The sequence below is a fragment of the Meriones unguiculatus genome, chromosome 3, assembly GCF_030254825.1.
Source record: "Meriones unguiculatus strain TT.TT164.6M chromosome 3, Bangor_MerUng_6.1, whole genome shotgun sequence".
Lineage (NCBI taxonomy): Eukaryota > Metazoa > Chordata > Mammalia > Rodentia > Muridae > Meriones > Meriones unguiculatus.
The window spans coordinates 48,826,097-48,849,869 of NC_083351.1; the positions used below are offsets into that span (position 1 = coordinate 48,826,097).

A 23,773-nucleotide genomic window follows, 5' to 3' on the forward strand; every position below is an offset into this window, starting at 1 on the left:
ACATTGTTACTAAAATACATCATAGTAAAATTATAGACTATGAGTCTGACTCACCTGATTGGATACTTTTAGTGATTTTTTTTCTTCAGACTGACACAGTTTTGTTCAGTTGTACAAATGTGATTAATAATTTCTGCTCCTCACTACTATTTTAGGTGGTAACAATAAAATGAGGCAATTTAAATCAATAGGATTGAATTTTTAAAATTTTTATTTCTTAATATTAATCACAGGTTATTTACTTTGTATCCCAGATATAACCCACTACTTCATTCCCTCCCAATCCTACCCTCCCTCATTTCCTCCCTGCCCCTTTCCAAGTCCACTGCTAGGGGAGGTCCTCCTCCCCTTCCACCTGACTGACCCTACCTTATCAGGTATCTTCAGTACTGGCTGCAATGTCCTCCTCTGTGACCTAGCAAGCTGTTCCTTTCTTGGGGGCTAGTGGAGGTAAGGGAGCCAGTCCTTGAGTTTATGTCCAAAATAGTTCCTGTTCCCATTACTAGAGTATCCACTTGGATACTAGCTACCATGGGCTACATCCGAGCAGGGGTTCTAGGTTATATCCCAACATGGTTCTTGGTTGCAGAAACAAGAGGACCCCCTTGCCCTGATATATTTTATCCTTGTGGAGCGCCTGTCCTCTCCCGGTCATATTAACAAATGGGATGGACATGGGAAGTAGGAGAAAACAAGAAACAGGACAGGAGCCTACCACAGAGAGCCTCTGAAAGACTCTACCTAGCAGCATATCAAAGCAGATGCTGAGACTCATAACCAAACCTTCGGCAGAGTGCAGGGAATCATATGATAAAATAGGATTGGTTTTCTAGTTGATATGCAGGTGCAATACAGGCACACAAAATATGAGTTCTGTATAGATATGAATGTGGATGCATTTGTTAATCTATACGTGCTATATATACAAGTGACACATGGAGGCTATATACAAATGTAGGCTATGATGGACAGCCTGGATCTTCAAAAGGTAGAAATATGGATTAATGAAAAATTAGTGAGAAGAATGGAATTATAATACAGACATACTGTCCAATGAATTACAAGTTTGATGAGTAATTTTTTTTTTTTTCAGATATAAGAACTATGCCTCCACTATGGTCTTCAGATGAATACACTTCTCACCTATGTCCTCATTAAAGGATGTCCTTTATATTCAAGCTGGGCTTGGAGTCCTGGCCAATTTGTTTCTCCTTTTTTTCTATTCTTTCACAATCCTAGGTCAGAGACCTAAGCCCATGGACCTGATGTCTTGTCAACTAACCTTGGTTCATATAATGATGCTCCTCACAGGAGGAGACATTTGGCTTACAGACATATTTGAGTCACTGAACATTGAGAATTACATCAAATGTAAGACAACTTTCTACATACACAGGGTACTGAGAGGCCTCTCTATCTGCATCACCTGCCTCCTGAGTGTGTTCCAGGCTGTCACTATCAGTCCCAGTAACTCTCTGTTGGCCAAGTTTAAACATGAGCTTAAAAAATACATGATCTACGCTTTCTTATGTATTTGGTCTTTGAATTTGTCCTTCAATAGTAACCTGATCTTCTATGTTGGTGGTTTTACCAATGTGAGTGAGACAAACCAGATGAAGGTCACTGAATCCTGCATAGTCTTCCAAATGAACTATGTCATCAGGGGATTGTTTATAACAGTGACAACCTCCAGAGATGTGTTTCTTGTAGCAGTCATGCAGACCACAAGTACATACATGGTGATAATCTTGCTCAGACATCAGAGGCAATGCAAGCATCTTCATAGCATCAGCCACCTGAGAGTGTCTCCTGAGAAAAGGGCCACCCGGACCATCTTGCTGCTGGTATTTTTCTTTGTGGTCATATACTGGGTGGACTTCATCATTTCATCTACCTCATTCCTTGTGTGGATGTATGACCCCTTCATCCTGAATATTCAAAAATTTGTGATGAATGCCTATCCCATTACAAAGGAGTAATGTGGACCATTACTCCTTTGGTCCACATCAGTTCTGATAAGAGAATCATCAATGTGCTGAAAATCTTACAGTTAAAATGCTACTAGATCTTTTTAAAGGATTTTTTCTTCTATTAAAAATAATGATGGGCTCTCTGGCCTCCCCAACCCCAAGGGAGGAGCAGTCCTGTTAGGCCACAGAGGAAGGCTTTGCAGCCAGTCCTGAAGATACCTGATAAAACAGGATCAGATGAATGGGGAGGAGGTCCCCCCCATCAGTGGACTTGGAAAGGGGCATGGTGGAGATGAGGGAGGGAGGGAGGGACTGGGTGGGAATGAGGGATCGGGACACGGCTGGGATACAGAGTTAATAAAATGTAACTGATAAGAAAAAAATAAAATTAAATAAAAAAATAATGAATTCATTTTTATTGATATATTGTGCCAGCATGTATGAATGTGTGCATTCCAGGTGACCTCAGAGTTCTGAAGAGTATAAAGCAAGCCTCAATAGAGACAAGAAAATTGAAATAGACACTTGTAATTTTATCAGATCACTGTGGATTAATGCTGGAAATGCTCATCCTCATTAGCCATCAGGGAAATGCAAATCAAAACGACCCTGAGATATCACCTTACACCCATCAGAATGGCCAAGATGAAAAACTCAAGCGATAACACATGCTGGAGAGGTTGTGGAGAAAGGGGAACCCTGCTCCACTGCTGGTGGGAATGTAAACTGGTACAACCACTCTGGAAAGCTATCTGGCGTTTTCTAAGACAAATAGGAATAGTGCTTCCTACAGACCCAGCTATACCACTGCTAGGTATATACCCAAAGTTTGTTCAAGTACACAAAAAGGACACTTGCTCAACCATGTTTATAGCAGCTCTATTTGTAATAGCCAGAACCTGGAAACAACCCAGATATCCATCAACGGTGGAATGGGTACAGAAATTGTGGTATTTTTATACAATGGAATACTACTCAGCAATCAAAAAGGAGGAAATCATGAAATTTGCAGGCAAATGGTGGGATCTAGAAAAGATCATTCTGAGTGAAATATCCCAGAAGGAGAAAGACAAACATGGGATATACTCACTTATATAGACCTATAAGATATGATAAACATAATGAAATCTATACACCTAAAAAAGATAATCAATTGAGCGGACATGGGGTAAGATGATCAATCCTCATTTAGAAAGACAGATGGGATGTGCATTGAACGTATGACAGGAGTCTACTGAGCGCATCTGAAAGACTCTAACTAGCAGTGTTTTCAAAGCAAAGACTCATGACCAAACCTTTGGCAGAGTACAGGGAATCATAAGAAAGAAGGGGAGTTAGTCTGATGGGGAAAGGATAGGAGCTCCACAAGGACCAAATATATCTGGGCACAGGGTCTTTTCTGAGACTGACATTCAACCAAGGACCATGTATGGACATAACCTAGAACCTCCACTCAGATGTAGCCTGTGGTAGCTCAGTAACCAATTGGTTTCCCAAAGTGAGGGGAACAGGGACTATTTCTAACAGGAACTCGATGACTGGCTCTTTGGTCTCCCCACCCCCGAAGGGAAGAGCAGTCCTGTTAGGCCACAGAGGAGGGCTTTGCAGCCAGTCCTGAAGATACCTGATAAAACAGGATCAGATGAATGGGGAGGAGGTCCCCCCCATCAGTGGACTTGGAAAGGGGCACGGTGGAGATGAGGGAGGGAGGGAGGGAGGGACTGGGAGGGAATGAGGGATCGGGACACGGCTGGGATACAGAGTTAATAAAATGTAACTGATAAAAATAAAATAAAATAAAAAAAAATGCTGGAATTCAGTAACAAAAGGAATAACAGAAAGCCTAAGAACACATGGAAACTGAAAAACCTTTCTACTCAAGGACCACCGGGTCAGGGAAGAAACAAAGAAAGAAACTAATAACTTCCTAGAATTCAATGAAAAAAAAAAAAGACACAACATAGCCAAACTTATGAGACACAATGAAAGTGGGGCTAAGGGAGAATTCATAGCATTGAGTCCCTTCTTTCAGAAACTGTAGAGTTCTCATGCTAGCATATTAAAAGCATACCTTAAAGCTCTAGAATAAAAAGAAGCCAACACACCCGAAAGAAATAGATGGCCAGAAATAATCAAATTCAGGGATGAAATCAATAATTTAGAAACAAGTAGAATGATAGAATTAATGAAGCCAAGAGCTGGTTCATTGAGAAAATAAACAAGATAGAGAAACCAGTAGTAAAACTAACTAAAAGGCAAAGGGAGAATATAAAAATTAACAAAATCAGAAATGAAAAAAAAGCCCATATTCCACAAAATAAAAAAAACTTTGTTTTTGTTTTGTTTGTTTGTTTTTTGTTTTTGTTTGAGAGACTTTTAATAACTGCCACTATTTCCTTAGGGGTTACAGGGCTATTTAGTTTGCCTGCCCTTAATTTTACTTTGGTAAGTCCTATTTATCAACAAACGTATCCTCTTTGTTTAGATTTTCCAATTTCATAGAATATAGGCTCACAGCCAAACATTGGGGAATGTGTAGGGGACCTTGTGGAAAAATGGGAGGAAAGAGAAAAGGACCTGGAAGTGACAGGAGCTTCACAAAAAGACCAACATAGCCAACTAACCAGGGGCCAGAGAGGCTTACTGGTACTGAAGCAACAATCTTCAGGAAATGGACCTAGGACCCCTACAAAAATTTAGCTTATGTTACACTTAGGCCTCATGTGGGTCCTCTAGTAAGGGAAGTAGAGACTGCATTGGACACAGACTCACTTGTCCTCTGTCAGATATAGGGTTGGTGAAAAGCCTTTCCCAGTCTGTAGGCTGTTTTTTTCTGATGACTGTGTCCTTTGCTTTATTGAAGCTTTTCAGTTTCATGTGACCTCATATGTTGATTGTTGATCTTAGAGGCTGTGCTCTTGGTGTTCTGTTCAGGAAGTTGTCTCCTGTACCCATGAGGTCAATATGGGATGGGGTTGTAAGGAAGTGAGAAAGAGGGGGAGAGGGAGATAGATAGATAGATAGATAGATAGATAGATAGATAGATAGATAGATGGAGAAATTTCTAAGGCTTTCCAAGAGCTAAAGTTGCGGAAAGAAACATAAATATCCTAAGTATCATTTCCAGAAGTTTAGAGGCCACCTAGGACATACCTCCTGTTGGGTATTGAAATCACCTACTGTTAATGGATTCATGTTAATCTGTGTCTTTTAATCCAGTTGTAAAATTTATTTGATATGAAATTGGGTGTTCTTGAATTTGATACAGTTTCATTTAGGGTTGTAATGTCTTCTTGGCCCACTATTTCCTTGATTAGAATGAAGTTTATCACTTCTGATTAGTTTTAGTCCAAAGTCTGTTTTGTCAGATATTAGGATAAGGACATCTGTCTTCATCCTTGACCACTGGAGCACTTTTGTCAATTCTTTTACTTTGTGGTACCTATCTTAAAATTTAAGATGTGTTTCTTGAAGGCAGAAGATAAAGAGAGTTTATTTCTTGATCTGCAAAAGATCTCAAAAGTCTGCAACTTTTGAGTAGAGAATTGGTGCCATTCATGTTAAATTCTTACTGAAATGTGTGTTTTAGCTCTGGTCATATCAACGTTTGTTGATAAACAACAATTATATTTTGTTGTTGTTATTGTTGTTGTTTTCACTGTGACTTTATGTTTTAATACTTTTGGCTCATATTTTTTCACAGCCTCTCTGCTATGCTTATTATTTTCTTCCACCCCAAATGATGCTTTCTGTATTACCTTAAGTTTGGTTTTTTGAATATAATTTTTTTAGGCTGTCTACGATGTGGAAAATTATTCCTCTTCTTTCAATCATAGCAGTAGTTTTGCTGGGTATACTATTTAAATTAGATATAATTTTGGACTTGGGATGTATTGCATCAGGCTCTTCTGGCTTATAAAGTTTAGTTTGAGAAATCAGCTGTTCCTTCTCCATTTGATTAGTGAAGTTCACTTTTCCATTTCATGGGTTGTCTTTATTTGTGATTTGCAGTGTTTCTCTTAGAGCCTTCCATCCCCTTTTTTGTTTTGTATGCTTAGTGTTTTAATGTAATGGAAGTTTTGGTTTCTTTGTAAAACTCAGTTATGTTATGCAAATATGTTTTTGTTTTAATTCCAAGTGTAGGATTTCAGTTGGGCTTTAGTATGTCTACAGCTGGTAATTGTCTCCTGCAGGGCACCACCTTGACAGCTGGTAAACACCTGCATTGTGTGGTACAGAGAGGAGTGTGTTCTAGGGCTCTGAGGATATAAACATGAGAGCCCAGAAAAAGAAAGTGTGGCATGCGATGTTGGCATGTGGCAAGTGGCAGTTTGAAGACACCAGAGATGAACGGTGTGGCTTTTGAAGTAGACAAAACCACTTTGGGCTGCAAAGGCTTGGAGGAGACTGCTGGCTTTGTTTGCTGTTGATGGAGATTGATATAGCCCTAATAGAACCAATCAACCCTAAACAGCTAGGAGAAAGAATTCAAGGGGTCTGTACCCCTTCTCTCCAGTGATCTCTCTCCTACCTAGGGTTGGGGGTAAGGTGGGGAAAAGAGACTTAAAGAACCACACACACACACAAAAGTAATAATTTAAAATGATAGCTCCATTTTTAACTATAAGATGCATAAAAAATTTGCTTCTGTGCTTCTCTTTTTGTGTTCTGTGTGCTTCTTGTATTTGTATTAGCTAGTGTTTGGGCAGTTTTCTTCTTTTGACCTTATTGAAATTCCTGTGTTTGACATTGACGTGGATTTCTCCTCCCTCACCTGTACCTATAATTTGAAAGTTTACTTTTTTTTATGATGTCCCACATACAGAATACTTTCTAGACAAACACTCTACCAACTGAGCTCTATTTCCAGCCCCATAGCAAGATTTCTGCTGATAATACACTCACATTACTTCACATCTGTGTGCTCTACAAGAAAGATTACTTTGCCCAAATGTGTTTGGAGGAGATTATATTTTCTTAATTTTAGCAAAATAGCTGTTACTCTCTAGGTTGGATCCTGAAGCCACTGTTAAGTAAGTATGGAAGCCACCACAAATGTTTTCTGAGCAGGAATAATACCTTGGGGAAAACTGAAATGCTTTCTACTTCTTTTAAATGGAATATTATTATTGTTACTTTTGTTTTCTTCACAAAGTTAAGATCAGTCAATCCACATAGACAGGTATGGCCTGCGGAGAATATCTCACACATGGAGACCCAGAGCACAGCTCTTCCTACTCTAATGTCTTCTTGAAATTAGGAAAGTTCACTTTTCCATTTGATGGCATCACTTTCTAACAACCTCAAGGTCAGAACTGCCTTCTCCAAATGGCATGATAATTGTGGGTCTAGAAGGAGATGAGCTAATGACATTTCTTCCCTATAAGTACTTCTTAGGGCCTCATTCTCTATGGATGTTAATGGGAGGCCCAGCTTGGTTAGTGTTTCTTTTTCATTTCCTTAATACTACTAAAACTAAGAGCTGAAAGTCCAAGATTGAACGAAGTAGGCATTTCTGTAATAAGTGATTCGAGAATTCTATACTTCTGATATTTCTTTGAATCATCGTTTATCATAAGAAAAAACATCAGATGCTTCTAGACATAATGACATCAGTATAATGATTTATAAAACACAAAAATTTCACTTAATATGATCTTTGATTATAATACATGTTACAGTAGAAGGGAGTCTATTGGAAAGAGAAAAGAGGCCTAGCAGAAGGTGGTGAGAGAGACAGGAAAGGCTAATAGGGTGAAGTCAATCAATAGGCATTATATATTGAATAAAAACTTCATGGATAATCAATTGAGCGGACATGGGGTAAGATGATCAATCCTCATTTAGAAAGACAGATGGGATGTGCATTGAACGTATGACAGGAGTCTACTGAGCGCATCTGAAAGACTCTAACTAGCAGTGTTTTCAAAGCAAAGACTCATGACTAAACCTTTGGCAGAGTACAGGGAATCATAAGAAAGAAGGGGAGTTAGTCTGATGGGGAAAGGATAGGAGCTCCACAAGGACCAAATATATCTGGGCACAGGGTCTTTTCTGAGACTGACATTCAACCAAGGACCATGTATGGATATAACCTAGAACCTCCACTCAGATGTAGCCTGTGGTAGCTCAGTAACCAATTGGTTTCCCAAAGTGAGGGGAACAGGGACTATTTCTAACAGGAACTCAATGACTGGCTCTTTGGTCTCCCCACCCCCAAAGGGAGGAGCAGTCCTGTTAGGCCACAGAGGAGGGCTTTGCAGCCAGTCCTGAAGATACCTGATAAAACAGGGTCAGATGAATGGGGAGGAGGTCCCCCCTATCAGTGGACTTGGAAAGGGGCACAGTGGAGATGAGGGAGGGAGGGAGGGACTGGGAGGGAATGAGGGATCGGGACACGGCTGGGATACAGAGTTAATAAAATGCAACTGATAAAAAAAAAAAAAAAACTTCATGGAACCCATCACTTTTTATAATGAATGTACATTCATATCTATGTTAAACATAGTTCCAGATGCAATATTTTATATTTTAAGGAGCACATCTGACATAGAATTCTCCTGAGTGTATACTCTAATAATTCTAAAAATATGGTTCCATCAAGGTATTCCCAATTCTGTTAGTTTTCTATCCCTGTAACAAAACACCTGGAATACCTTACAGGACAAAAAACAAAGAACAGGTATTTATTGGTTTTAAGAGTACATTAGTAATATTAAGGTGCATTTAAATTGTATCTTGTAACTTCTAGTTTTACTACTTTTCTCAAGTTAACTGACTGTAAACATATATTTAAATGAAACTTAAGCTAGGATTGTTCAATTATATTAAATAAATTAGTGTTTTTACCAGCAATTTCATATTTTAAGTTTGCATATACTTAGGAATTCTTACAAAGTTTCAACTCTTGGCTTAGTAAGACCTAAGACTTTTTATCATCCTATAAGTTTTAAAATTTTTACATAGATTTGTCTACTTTATTGCAATGATCCCCAATAAAGTAGATTTTTATTGGTACTTTATTTTTTATTTAAATTATTTTTTAATTTTTATTTATTTATATTATTAGTTACATTTTATTAACTCTGTATCCCAGCTGTATCCCACTCTCTCATTCCCTCCCAATCTCACCCGCCCTCCCTCATCTCCTCCCTGCCCATTTCCAAGTTCACTGATAGGGGAGGATCTCTTGCCCTTTCATCTGACCCTGGTTTGTCAGTATCTTCAGGACTGGCTGCAAAGTCCTTCTCTGTGGCCTAGCAGGGCTGCTCCTCCCTTTGGGGGTGGGGAGGCCAAAGAGCCTGCCATTGAGTTCATGTCAGAAATAGTTGCTGTTCCCCTTACTAGGATACACACTTGGATACTGAGCTACCATGGGCTACATAGAACAACTGAGCAGAAGTTCTAGGTTATATCCATACATGGTCCTTGGTTGGAGAAACAGCCTCATATAAGACCCTTGTGCCCAGATATATTTGGTCATTATGGATCTTCTACCCTCTCCAGGTCATATTAACTCCCCCTTCTTTTATATGATTCCCTGCACTCTGCCGAAGTTGTGATTATGTGTCTCAGTATCTGCTTTGATGCACTGCTAGGTAGAGTCTTTCAGAGGCCCTCTGTGGTAGGCTCCTGTCCTGTAGAAGATTTGTTTTCTTCTATGTGCAATACCCATCCCAATTGTCTTTATAAGTGGGGATTGATCATCTTACCCCTGGTCCTCTTTCTTGTTTTTCTTCTTTAGGTGTATAGATTTCATTTTGTATATCATATCTTATAGGTCTAAATGAGTGAGTATATATATGTGTGTATATGTGTATATGAGTATATACACACACATATATATATATATGTATCTTTCTCCTTCTGGGATTCCTCACTCAGAATGATCTTTTCTAGATCCCACCATTTGCCTGCAAATTTCATGATTTCTTTGTTTTTAATTGTGGAGTAGTATTCCATTGTGTAAAAACACCAGTTTCTGTATCCATTCCTCCATTGATGGATATCTGGGTTGTTTCCAGGTTCTGGCTATTAGAAATAAAGGTGCTACAAACATGGTTGAGCAAGTGTCCTTGTTTTGTACTTCAGCAACTTTTGGATAAATGCCTAGGATTGATATAGCTGGGTCTTGAGGAAGTGCTATTCCTAATTGTCTGAGAAAGCATCAGATTAATTTCCAAAGTTGTGTATGGGTACTTTAAAACACCTGGAAATCTTACCTAACTTTTCATCTTCTTTAAAAATATATTTTTTATTTATATGTGTGAGTGCATGTATGTATGTGTGCATACCTGGTGCTCACAGAGGTCAAAAGAGGTCATGGGATCCCCTGGGGCTGGACTTACAGAATGTTATAAGGAGTAATTCTGGTGCAACCCATTTTTTTTTCTAAAACAAAGATTCTTCTTAAACTTTAATATTTCAAGTATCAAAACAAGATTTTTATATGACTTAAATAAAATCTGTGGTATTACTTCTACTTTTTATCATAAATATGTCCCTGACATTGAGTTTACCCAATGGTAGCTGCTTGTTGATAGTGACTTTTAAGCCTTTCTTTTGAAAATGTCTTCATCTTCTCTCAGTTCCCAATAGAAGTTTAAATTGTAGCTTTAATTCTGCTAACTCATTAAAATTTATCTGGATCCTACTGTGAAGTGAAATTTTCCATTTTTTAAAGCACGGTTACTCACTATGAAAATTTCATACACCTGTTTGTTTTCACTTTATTTCACCTACACAGCCCTTCACTCTGAGGTAGTGTCTATCTGTGTTGCATAGGTGTGTTTCTTGGATGCAGCAGATTGTTGGATCCTGTTTCAACAACTATTCTGTTAGTCTGTGTCTTTTTATTGGAGAGTTGAGCCCATTGATGTTGATAGTTAATAGTGACCATTGAACATTGGTTCCTATTATTGTAGAGTTGGCGGTTGTACTGTGATTCATTGCTTGTTTTCTTTCAATTTTTGTTGGGAAATTATCTGTATCCTATGTTTTCTTGGGTGTAGTTGTTTTCAATGGATTGGAATTTTTCTTCTAGTATCTTCAGTAGGGATGGTTTACTGTTTAGATATTGCTTAAATATAGTTTTGTGATAAAATAGTTTGTTTTCTCCATTTATGTTGTTTAAAGCTTTGCAGGGTATAGTAGTCTGGGTTGGCATCTGTGTCCCGTAAAGCCAGCATGGTATCTTCCCAGGCCCTTCTGGCTTTCACAGTTTCTCATGAGAAGTCCAGTGTGATTCTGATATGTCTACCTTTATATGTTACTTGGCCTTTTTCCCTTGCTGGTTTTAATATTTTTTCTTTGTTCTGTAGATTAAGTGTTTTGACTATGATGTGGCATGAGGAGTTTCTTTTCTGGTGTAGTCTATTTGGTGTTCTATAGACCTGTATATATTTATGGACATCTCTTTCTTTAGGTTGGGAAAATCTTCTTCTATTATTATTTTGAAAATATTTTCTGGACTTTGGAGCCTGGAATCTTCCTTTTCATCAATTCCTATTATTCTTAGATTTTGCCTTTTCATCGCATCCTTGATTTATTGGATGTTTTGTGTTTGGGATTTTTACAATTTTACTTTTTCTTTGAGAGAAGTATCAGTTTCTGTGAGTGTATCTTCAGCACCAGAGATTCTCTCTTCCATCTCTTGTATTCTATTAGTGATGCTTACCTTTGTGGTTCCTTCTCTTTTCGCTAAGTCTTCCAGCTTCAGTTTTTTTTTTTTTTTTTTTTTTTTTTTTTTTTTAGTTTGTGTTTTCTTTATTGTGTATAATTATGTTTTCATGCCTTGCACCATTTCCTTCATCTATTGGAATGCGGACTCCTGTCTCTCTATGAAGGTCTTTATTTTTTTGGTTGTTTCCTCTCTTTGTGCCACTAATTGTATCTCTACTTGTGCCTCTATTTGTTTGGCTATAATTGCTTGTGTTTCTTGGAGAACTTTTTTATTTCCTCTTTCTTTGCCTCTGCTTAGGTGGACAGTTCTTTGAGAGATTTGTTTGTTTCCAATTTAACTATTTGGATTTGAATGGCTATTTTTCTGAGAGATTTGTTTGTTTCCTCCTTATATGCCTCAAATAACTGGATAAGCATAGCTTTAAAGTCATTTTATTATGTTTCTGATGTTTAGGAGTATCCATTATTTTTGGGGATTGCCAGTGAAAGCCATGATGTCTTGATTTATGTTGGATGTGTTCTTTTGCCAACCCCCGGGCATTTGGTTATCCATAACTTTCACTGTTTGTTCCTGAATTCTCCAGATCAGACTGGTGTCTGGAGAATTCTTCAGGAAAATGAGAGATGTTCAGTGGTTTCAGCATTGCATTGGTGTTTCAGCTGTATCTGTGGGAGGAAAGTTCATAGGCACAGAAGGACAAATGCAGAGAAGCATGTGAGCATGCCTGTGTGTGGAAGTGTGCCCTGAGGGACATTTCAGTGTATAGTCTATTTTAGAAAAGTTTCTTTGTGCTGCAGAATAAAGTGTGTATTTGTTTTTTGGTTAGAATATTCCCAACATATCTGTTAAGTCCATTTGATGTATGATGCATGTATTTTTTTTATTTTTTTGAAAGTTACGTTTTTATTTTTTATTTATTTTATTTTATTTATTTTTTCAATGCAGTTTATTCAGGAACCTTGAACAATCTTCTGACCCTCGGGAAAGCCAGCCCACAGCTTAAATAGCCTCTGGGTAGCCAACCCCAGCGTGCCACGTGGGCAATGCAGATAGGTCCACATACATGGAAGCAAGCCAGATCCTCAGCCTTAGCCAAATATGGAGTTGTTTGTGACAGAGAGCACTCACCATCAGGAAGGTGGAAGGCAGAAACCAGCTCCATCTTTAAGGCGCGGCATTACGCAGCTCTCTACAGTTCCCCCTTTTTGTTTTACATGCATCAGGCAAGAGTAGAGGTCTGATCTCTGATATTAGAAATAAATTGGGACTTTGTACTGATGTTCATTTAGGTGTCATCCACCCAGAGAGCATCAGACCCGTCTGATACCTTTTTCTCAGAGGCGGGACCTGGGGCATCAACCCGCATGCAATCAGACATGCTCTTCTCTGGGTCCAAAGCGGCTGACCCTGAGTGCAGTGCTTAGCCTCGCATCCTGAGCATAACATTTTAGCTCCCATGCTTGGGGAGAATGTCCTGCTTTAATGGCTGTAAAGGCCTGAATGGTCATGGCTGCATTACGCTGTTGTGAGATCTAATCTTGCATATACACCACAGGCAAACCAAGGAGACCAACACCAGAAGGTCTGCTAAAGTTCCCATGCCCGCCCATTCCTTCAGATGATTCATGCCTGCAGCAATCCATGATGATAATCCTGTGGCTAGTCCTGCGTCCACTCTGGTAGAATTTACCGTGACAATGGCCACTCTCAGCTGCTCCATCGTAGTATCGATTTCTCCAGTCCGATTACCTAAAATGTAGCTAGACAATTGTTTAGACAGATTTGCAGCACAGGAAAAATTCTCATATTGTATGCTAGTGACATATACTTCCATTGACAGCCAAGTTGAGCGATTTGCCATAGGGTATCAATTTGCTCCTGCACGAGGTCAATCCTCTGATTGAACACCATCAAGCCTCCTTTTGGTTGACCATTAATTCCTTTTTGTAAGTTCCAACGAGGGGGTTAAGGCTTCTCATAATATTTCCTATAAGCCCACACCTGTTTGTCTATATCCCCCATTTTTATTCATTGTTAGCCAGATAGAGCCAAGTAATTGTGGTAATGATACTTGCTTTTTTGCCCAATGCTGGAATGCTAGTGAATTTAGGTATGCCCTGGTTACTCGCATGCCTCGCTGGGTGCCTGTGCCCATTGATTCCCCTCACGCTATGACTCTCTTCAGACAGAAAAGGGATCTTGGAATTACAGCCGCCATTGTTACTGCCATCTCATTGGCGGCTGTTGGAGCTACCACCGCGGCATTAGCCATGAGTCATACTGTGCAGACTGCTCAGACCCTGAATAGTCTTTTAGCCAATGTAGCTCATGCCTTAGATGATGCATATATTTATCTGATGTACCTGTTTATTTTTGCATAGATGACCTATTTGTGAATGTTCGGTACTGAAATCACTTACTATATATGAGTTGATATTGATCTGTACCTTTTAATCCAGGAGTAGATTTATTTTTATTTTTATGAAATTGGGTTTCTAAACTTTGGTGAATATATGGTTAAGGTAGTAATGTGAACTATTTCCTTTGTGAGAATGAAGTGTACCTCTTTACTTCATTTAATTAGTTTTAGTTCAAAGTCTTCTTTGTTAGATGTTTGGATAGTGAATACTGCTTTCTTCTTGATTTCATTTGATTGAATTACTTTTGCCCATCCTTTTATTTACTGTAAGGTGGTGCTTATCTCTAAAATAAGATATGTTTCTTGATTCTTTCATTCACTGTTTGTCTTTTGAGTGGAGAACTGAGGATATTTATGTTTAAATTATTGAAATAAATGTGTTAGTTCTGAGTACCATATTGTTAATTTTTGGTGTTGTTTTCAATGGTACTTTCTGTTTTAATAATTACAGCTTCATTTTTTTTTGTCAGAGTCTCTCTGCTGTGCTCATTTCTCTCTTCAGCCCAAAATAATGGTTTCTGTGTTACCTTAGTTTTTTTTTTTTTAATAAAAAACCTTTTTTAGGCTGTTTATTTTATGGAAAATAAAATAAACAATGCTTCAATCATAGCAGTATATTGCTGTGTGTATTATTTTATATTGGATATCATTTAGAACTTGGGATGTATCACTGCAGGCTCTTTCTGCTTTGCAAGTACAGTTTGAGAAATCAGCTGTTCTTAATTAATAATTAATTAATTAACATTTTTCCTGGAATTAGTGACATTCACTTTTCTATTTGAAAGGTTTTCTTTATGTGATTTTCAATGTTTCTCTTAGAGCTTTCAACTCAATTTTTGTTCTGTATACTTAGTGTTTTACTTGTAAAATATATGAAAAATTTTGCTTTTGCTCTTTTTTTGTGTTCTATGTGCTTCTTGTATTTGTATGGCTGTGTCTTTTTTTAGTGTGGGGCAATTTTCTTCTACTATCTTATTGAAAGTATTGTATTTGCCATTGACTTTGGATTCTTCTCCATCAGATGTGCCTGTAATTTAAAAGTTTGATGATTTTTCATGGTGTCTCACCTACACAATGCTTTCTCCGCATGTACTTTATCAACTGAGCTACATCCCTAGCCCCACAGCCCGATTTCTGCTGATAATATAGTTACATTACTTCACTTCTGTGTACTCTGTAAGAATGATTACTTTCCCCAAGTGTGTTTGGAGGAGGAGAAAATACCTTAATTTTATCAAAAGAGCTGTTAATATTTAGATAAGTCCTCAAGGCCACTGTCAAGAAAGCACGGAGTCCACAACAAATTTTTTGGAAGCAGGAAGGATACTTTGGTAAATGTTTTCCTATTTGTTTTAAATAGAATATTATTTTTGTTACTTTTGTTTTGTTCACAAGATTGGGATCAGTTAATCTGTACAGACAGGTGTGTCCTGGGGATAATTGCTCATACATGGGAAACCCAGAGCTCAGCTGTTGTTGCTTCCCCGTTCTCCTGGAATTAGGGAAGTTAACTTCTCCATTTGTTGGTACTTCTAACAACCTGAAAGACAGAACTGCCCTCTCCAGATGAGATGATAATTATAGGTCTAGAGGGAGATGAGCTGATGAAATATCTTTCTTATAACTACATTTTAGGGCCTCATTCTACATGGATGGTTGTCAAAGGGCCAGCCTGGTGAGTGTTTCTATTTCTCTTCATTAATGATGAGAGCTGAGACTAGGTGGTAGTGAAGCAGGATTATCTGTAAGAAATGATTATAGAATTATCTGCTTGGAATATTACTTTTGAGGCTTACTGTATAATAAGCACCCAACAGATGCTGGTAGACATAAAGATATCAGTATAATGGTTAATAAAAGAACAGATTTCACTTAAAATGATCTATGATTATAAAATATGTGACAGTGGAAGGGGGCTATTCAAAAGAGGACAGGGTTTAGCAAAAGGGTAGATAGGATAGGCTAACGGTGAAAGTCATCAATGGATATCATAGACTGAATGAAAATATCACGAACCCCATCACTGTTTACAGTGAATGTACATTCATATATATAAATATTTATATATTTATAGCTCTAGATGCAATATTTTAAAGAGCATGTGTGAAATAGGATTCTCCTGAGAGTGTACTGTAATAATTCTAAGAACATGATTCCATCCATTGCCAATTGTGTAAGTCTTCCATCCCTTTAACAAAACACCTGAAATTCATTAGAGGGTGAAATACAAAGAACAGACACTTATTGGTTTGCAGGCATACATTTATAACATTAAGGTACATTTAAATTATATTTTGCATTTTCTCATTTTAGTACTTTTCTAAAGTTAACTGATTATATACATTTAATTATATAAAACTTAAGCTAGGAATATTCAACAAATATTAGCTAAGTTAGTGTTTATCAGTAATTATCTAGCCTGTTAAGTCTGTATATATTTAGGAATTCTTAGGAAAGTTTCAACTCATGTCCTAGTAAAACATAAGACATTATATAATATGTTTTTTATAAATTTAGATAGATTTGTTTATTTTATTGTAATGATTTCTCATAAGGTATATCTTTCTGGAATATTTAAATGTACCTATAAATCTCACTTCACCTATTTATTAAATCCATGTAAAGTTATCCTTACAAAAATGTAAACTGGATAATTTTCAGAAGATATTTGAGTGTTCAAAATAAATTCAGTTTTAATATTTCAAGTTTTCTAAATTGACCCTTGTAACACTGAAAATGATATAATATTGAGTATAATATTGATATAATATTTAGTGCTTTTCATTAAAGCCTAGAAATATATTTTCAATTCTCAAATTGTATAAAAATATTTAAAGTCAAAATTCCCAAGGTTTTCTTCAATAGTTACAAAATAAACTGCTCATTAAAATATGCATTCACAAAAAATGCCAAGTAGATTTAAGCTTAATATTATCACAAGACTATGTTTTCATTTTGCTGGAATATCTTTTACTGATGTGTATACGAGAATCAAATGGACAGTGAAGGCAGGTGTGGTGGCACACACCTATAATCTTAGCACTTTTAAGGCAGGAACATCCTCTGTTTGTTTGAAGCCACTCTGAACTACAGGTTGAGATCCTTATCTCTTTCTCTTAAACACACACACACATGCACACACACACACACACGTACACTTTTGCAATGAACACTTTCCTATCTTTACTTAACTCATGCCATGCAACTTTTGATGAATCTCTGAGCTTGATGGCTTCCCCACAGTCTCTGCAGGGACACTCCTGCTGCTGCTGCTGCTTCATCTCAGGGTATCATAAGTGTGAGACTGTAATATTCTAGTCAGCCTCTGTGTGCTTCCAGTGAGTTTTGTGCTTTTACCTGCACAAACCTCAATTTACAAAGAACAATTCATGCTTTTAAATTATTTAAGAGTAACAGGAAATATCTATGAATTAATGCATTATTAATAAATGAGCAGTATTTATTTCTGCTCTCCTTACCTGTTTCATAAAGGTTTCATGGAACTAGCTTGTGTGGCTAAGGTTTTTCACCTCTGGAGATTTCTGTAGAGTTATTCTCATTGTTAAAGTGGACAGTACATCAGGCGACATCAACTATCTTGTCACCTGAAAGCCACGTACTCACTTTTTGTTCTCTCAGCAGTCATACTGCTTATAGGTCATTACTCACTAAATGTGTTAAAATGTAACACAAATTGATACTTTTCATCTACTATACTTGCATGTTTTTTAGATTATTAAATCTCCACAAAGCAGAAGGTAAATATCAGCATAGTTCAAAAGACAAGACTGTTCTAAAATCAAATCTGTGATAATGAAGCGATAAAGTGGCCTTTCTTGGAAGAATGTAGATCTATGCACAAAGCAGCTCTTGGTCTCTTTTGCTGCAGGTGTCCTCAGAGAGCTGCCTGCACACTCTTTAGGTCTCCGTCAATCTATCAGTGATGGCCTCTCCATTATGATGAATGTTTATGGATACACTTTGGGTTTTATCACTTACAACTAAAATTACAATTTAAACTAATGTGAAAACCCCCAGCACTGTCATTTGTTTTGTTCCAAATAAAATAAATGGTTTTTCTCAGTGCATGCATTTGTCAACAACTCTGTAGCCATGGTAGCTGTGGTATTTTCTCGACTAGTCTCAGCTTCAGTTAACCCCAGAGAAAGATGTCATTGAGAAGGTATGCCATTTTCTGCATGGAACAAACATTTAGAACTCAAAGGATATGAAGCAGAAAGGTTGAAGAATATATCTTAGGGAAAAGAAAAGAAACATTCTAGAATAGTAACTTTTACCTTATATTATCATTATTTTATATTACTTATATTGCATGTGCTATGTTAATAATTGTATATGAATAAGTTATAAATTAATACATATATGGTTTGTGCAATAGTAAATTTAAACAGCCACATACAACAGTGCATTCTCAATTGTAAAATCAGAATAAGGTTACTGTTTTATTAATTTAAAGATCAAGACTTGAATTAAATATTGAGGAGCTCTTTATCATATATCTATCTATCATCTATCTATTATTTTTCATGTGTGTGCATTTTGCTTGTATGTCGGTGTACCACTAGTATGCCATGTCAGAGAGGGCAATAGACTCCCCAGAACTGGAGTTACAGATAATTATGAGCCACCATGTCATTGCTGGGAACCTAACCCAGGTCCTCTGCAAGAGTTAAAAGTGCTCTTAACCACTGATTCCTCTCTCCAGTTCATATCCTGGAGCTTCAAAGAAAAAAAGAACATTACTGTGCTCCTACTGTAAATGTATGTTGGTGAAAGAATCAGATGTTTGCCACTGGATTAAGCTCTTTAGGCATAAAAATATAAATATATATATATATAAATATATATATATATATATATATAATCTGTGGCCCATGCTATTTCATTCACGGGGATGTTGTAGGATGGTCTCTTCTACTAACTTCTGCATTATTTCCATTATATGTTCATGCATCTATATATGTGAATTATACAACTGAACTTGAAAATAGAATTGAGTGCTTTTCCCCCTCACAATCTGAATCAGTAGTCATTTCTATTTCTCCATCACAAAGCTGATTTTAAAATACTGAATTAAATTAGTTCAACAATAAATTGATCTGATTAACCCGGCCAGATGAGTTGCATAAGACCAAAGGTAAGATTGTTGAGTGAAACTGTAAAAATGTCTGGGAGCTAGTGATGTGTAACACTTGGGACCTTGTTTTCCAGTGCATCAGAAGGAATCTCTTTTAAACAGAAATTCCCAAAGAGCGTCAGTATATGGTCATCTTCAGCAAGTTCATGTTTGTCATAATGTGTGGAAAATAGTGATCATGTTACTGTTACTTCTTCTCTCTTGTTGGAGGCTCCTAGCTCCACATCTGAAGATGTAACTGCGTAGCCTGTAGTAACTGTGGAAATCAGAAAAGCAAAACGGGACCGTTGCCATGACAGGGGTGCCAGTGGGAGCAATAGAGAATAGAAGAGCAAGGTTCAAGTGTGTGATCAGGGAAATGGGAAACAACAGGGCTCCTTAGCCGGGAAGAGGGAGGGAAATACAGAAGAAGGTGTGAGGAAGTAAAGTAGCAGGATACAATTGATCAGATAGAGAAAAGGGAAAAATGAGAGAATGTGTGGATTCATAAGGGTGCTGAAGGTAAATACAGAAGTAGGAAGTTAGGCAAAATAACCATATGGATGGTTGGGAAAAAAAACAGAAGGAATTATGCTGTTAATGATTTGCTTCTCTTTTATTTTTTTTATATTAATTACAGTTTATTCCCTTTGTATTCCAGCTGTAGCCTCCTCCCTCATTCCCTCCTAAACCTACCCTCCCTCCCTCATCTCCTCCCAAACCCCTCTGTAAGTCCACTGATGGCGGAGGTCCTCCTCCCATTCCATCTGACCCTAGCTTATCAGATCTCATCAGGACTGGCTGATTGCCTTTCTCTGTGGCCTGGTAAGGCTGTTCCACCCTCAGGGGGAGGTGGTCAAAGAGCCAGCCACTGAGTTCATGTCAGAGACAGTCCCTGTTCCCTAACTAGGGCACCCACTTGGAGACTGAGCTGCCATGGGCTACAACTATGCAGTGGTTCTAGGCTATATCCATGAATGGTCCTTGGTTGGAGTATCAGTTCCAGAGAAGACACCTGTGCCCAGATATTTTGGTACTGTTGCTCTCCTTGTGGAGCTCCTGTCCTCTCCAGGTCTTACTCTCTCCCCCTTCTTTCATAAGATTCCCTGTACTTTACCTAAAGTTTGGTTATGATCATGCCTCAGCATATGCTTTGATACACTGCTGGGTAGTCTTTCAGAGGTCCTCTGTGTTAGGCTCTTCTGTTTCTGGTTTTCTCCTTCTTCCAATGTCCATCTCAATTGTCTTTCTGAGTGAGGATTGATCATCTTACCTCCTTCTTGCTTAGCTTCCTTAGGTGTACAGATTTTTATAGGTTTATTCTATGTTATATGTTTAGTATTCACTTATAAGTAAGTATATACTGTATATCTCTTTCTGCTTCTGGGATACTTCACTCAAGATGAACTTTTCTAGATTCCACCATTTCCCTGCAAACTTCATGATTTCCTTGTTTTTAATTGCTGAGTAGTATTCCATTGTGTAAATGTACCACAATTTCTGTATCCATTCCTCCATTGAGGGACATCTGGGTATCTTGAGGAAACACTATTCCTAATTGTCTGAGAATGTGCCAGATTGATTTTCAAAGTGGTTATACAAGTTTACATTCCCACCAGCAATGGAGGAGGGCTCCCCTTTCTCCACATCCTCTCCAGCATGCATTGTCACTTGAGTTTTTTTTTTTGTTTGTTTGTTTTGTTTTTGTTTTTTTTTTTTTTTAATCTTAGCCATTCTAATGGCTGTAAGGTGAAATCTCAGGGTTATTTTGATTTTCATCTCCCTGATGAATAAGGACTTTGAGAATTTCTCTTCCCTTCTATTTCCTCTACAGAGAATTCTCTGTTTAGCTCTGTACCCCATTTTTTAAATTGGGTTACTTGATTTGTTGTTTTTTAACTTCTTGACTTCTTTCTATATTCTGGATGTTAGCCCTCTGTCAGATATAGGGTTGGTGAAGATCCTTTTCCAGTCCATAGGCTGTCATTTTGTTCTGATGACAGTGTCATTTGCTTTACAGAAGTTTTTTAGTTTCATGAGGTCCATTTTGATCATTGATCTTAGAGCCTGTGCTGTTGGTGTTCTATTCAGGAGGATGTCTCCTGTGCCAATGAGTTCTAGGCTCTTCCCCACTTTTTTTCCTAACTGATTTAGTCTGTCTGGTTTTATGTTGAGGCCTTTGATCCACTTGGACTTTAATTTTGTGCAGGGTGATAAATAAGGATCTATTTTTATTTTCCTACATGTAGACATCCAGTTAGACCAGCTCCATTTGTTGAAGATGCTGTCTTTTTTCCATTAAATGGTTTTGGTTTTGTCAAAAATCAAGTATTCAAAGGTTTGTGCTTTCTTCCACTCCCCCCCCCCCCAGAAAAAAAAGTAGAGAAAATAGTGTTTGTCTTGATAGCTGAGAGTTAGTTCTTTAATCCTGGATTGGAGTCCACACAGGGATTAAATAGGATAGAAACTGAAGTGGAAACCATCTAGTTCCAATTGTAATCATAATGGTTCTACAATTAATAGGGTGTAGAAGGTACACTAATGGTCTCTAAGTACATCTGTGTCTTCAATTCTAGATTCTGAGAATATAAGATTTTCTGGAAAAATAAACAAAAATGATGAATTGAGATAGATCTTTGGCTGATTAAATTAGAGAGATCATCATGAATTATGACTGTGATTCCATTAGAATTATGAATGAAAACGTGGATAGTTGCAAAATAGAGAATAGCATAATTATAGAATATGAAACTGACTCACCTGCTTTTTTGGATTCTTTTAGTGATATTTGTCTCTAGACGGACATAGTTTTGTTCCCTTGTGCAAATGTGTACAGTATTCTATGTTCTCTACTACTGTTTTAGGTGTTAATTATATAATGAGGCAATTTATTATATCGAAGCAAAATATATAATGAGGCAAATCAATAGGATTGGATTTCTAAGCTATGAAACTCAGATGAAATACAGGCACACAATATATGCCTTCTGTATAGATATGAATGTGAATGTATTTATTATCTATAATTTGCTATATACAAGAGATGCATGGAGGATCTATAGAAATGTATGATGTACAGTTTGGAACATCAAAAGTTAAAGAGAGAGATTAATCAAGAATTAGTAGGGAAAATAGAAATTGATATAGATATACTATCCAGTAAATTACAAGTTTGATGTATAATTTTTTTCAGATATAAGAAGTATGCTTCCACTATGCTCTTTTCACTGATGTCTTCATTCAGGAATGTCCTTTATTTTCAAGCTGGGCTTGGAGTCCTGTCCAACATGTTTCTTCTTTTTTTCTATACCTTCATAGTCTTAGGTCACAGACCTAAGCCCACAGACCTGATGTCTTGTCAACTGTCTTTTGTTCACATAATGATGATCCTCACAGGAGGGGACATTTGGCTTACAGACATATTTGAGTCACTGAACATTGAGAATGACTTCAAATGTAAGGCAACTTTCTACATACACAGGGTGCTGAGAGGCCTTTCTATCTGCATCACCTGCCTCCTGAGTGTGTTCCAGGCTGTCACTATCAGTCCCAGTAACTCCTTGTTGGCAAAATTTAAACATAAACTAAAAGAACACATGATCCATTTTTTCTTCTGTATTTGGTCTTTCAATTTGTCCTTCAGTAGTACCCTAATATTCTATGTTGGTGCTTATATCAATATGAATGCAACCAACCAGATGAAGGTCACCAAATCCTGCTCACTGTTCCCCATGAATTACATCATCAGAGGATTGATTTTAGCAGTGACAACCTCCAGGGATGTGTTTCTTGTAGGAGTCATGATGACCACAAGTGCATACATGGTGATTATCTTGTTCAGACATCAGAGGCAATGCAAGCATCTTCATAGCACCAGCCACCTGAGAGTGTCCCCTGAGAAAAGGGCCACCCAGACCATCTTGCTGCTGGTGGTTTTCTTTGTGATCCTGTACTGGGTGGACTTCATCCTCTCAATTACCTCATTCCAATTATGGAAGTATGACTCCTTCATTCTGACTGTTCAGAAGTTTGTGATAAATGCCTATCCCACAATAACTCCTTTGGTACAAATCAGTTCTGATAAGAGACTAATCGATGTGTTTAAAATCTTGAAGTCAAAGTGCCACTATATTTTGTAAAGATTTTTTTTCTCCTCCTTAAAAAATGATTCATTTGTTTTTATTTGAATGTACAAATGCTATGCCACCTTGCATGCATATGTGCATTCCTGGTACTCACAGTTGTCCGAAGCCATGGGATCATGTGGAAGTAGAGTTTTAGATGGGTGTAGTTGCCATGCTGGTGTAGCAGCAGTATTTTTTTTCTAAATTACAGATTCTTCTTAAATTTCAATTGTTCAAGTAGCAATGTTAGAATATTCATACGATTTTAAATAATTTGTGTTATTACAGACATACATTCTTTTGAAATTTCTGATGCCAAGTACTATAATGTTCTTAAGTTCATTGTGCGACATAAGTTGCTACTTTCACATAAAATCTCTTTTCTCATTTTTACTTTATATCATAAAAATGTCCTTGATGCTGAGGTTACTGAAAAGAAGC

The 23,773-nt window shown here is 37.4% G+C and overlaps 1 protein-coding gene and 1 pseudogene across 1 annotated transcript; both read left to right on the top strand.

Moving 5' to 3' along the window:
• The first annotated feature begins 1,145 nt into the window (after nucleotides 1-1,145).
• On the top strand, nucleotides 1,146-2,065 carry LOC132652758 (putative vomeronasal receptor-like protein 4; annotated as a pseudogene).
• A 20,373-nt stretch (nucleotides 2,066-22,438) lies between these two features.
• On the top strand, nucleotides 22,439-23,347 carry LOC110542439 (putative vomeronasal receptor-like protein 4). Its single transcript, XM_021629030.1, has one exon. It carries the CDS (start codon nucleotides 22,439-22,441, stop codon nucleotides 23,345-23,347), a length of 909 nt encoding a protein of 302 aa, XP_021484705.1.
• Nucleotides 23,348-23,773: the final 426 nt, after the last annotated feature.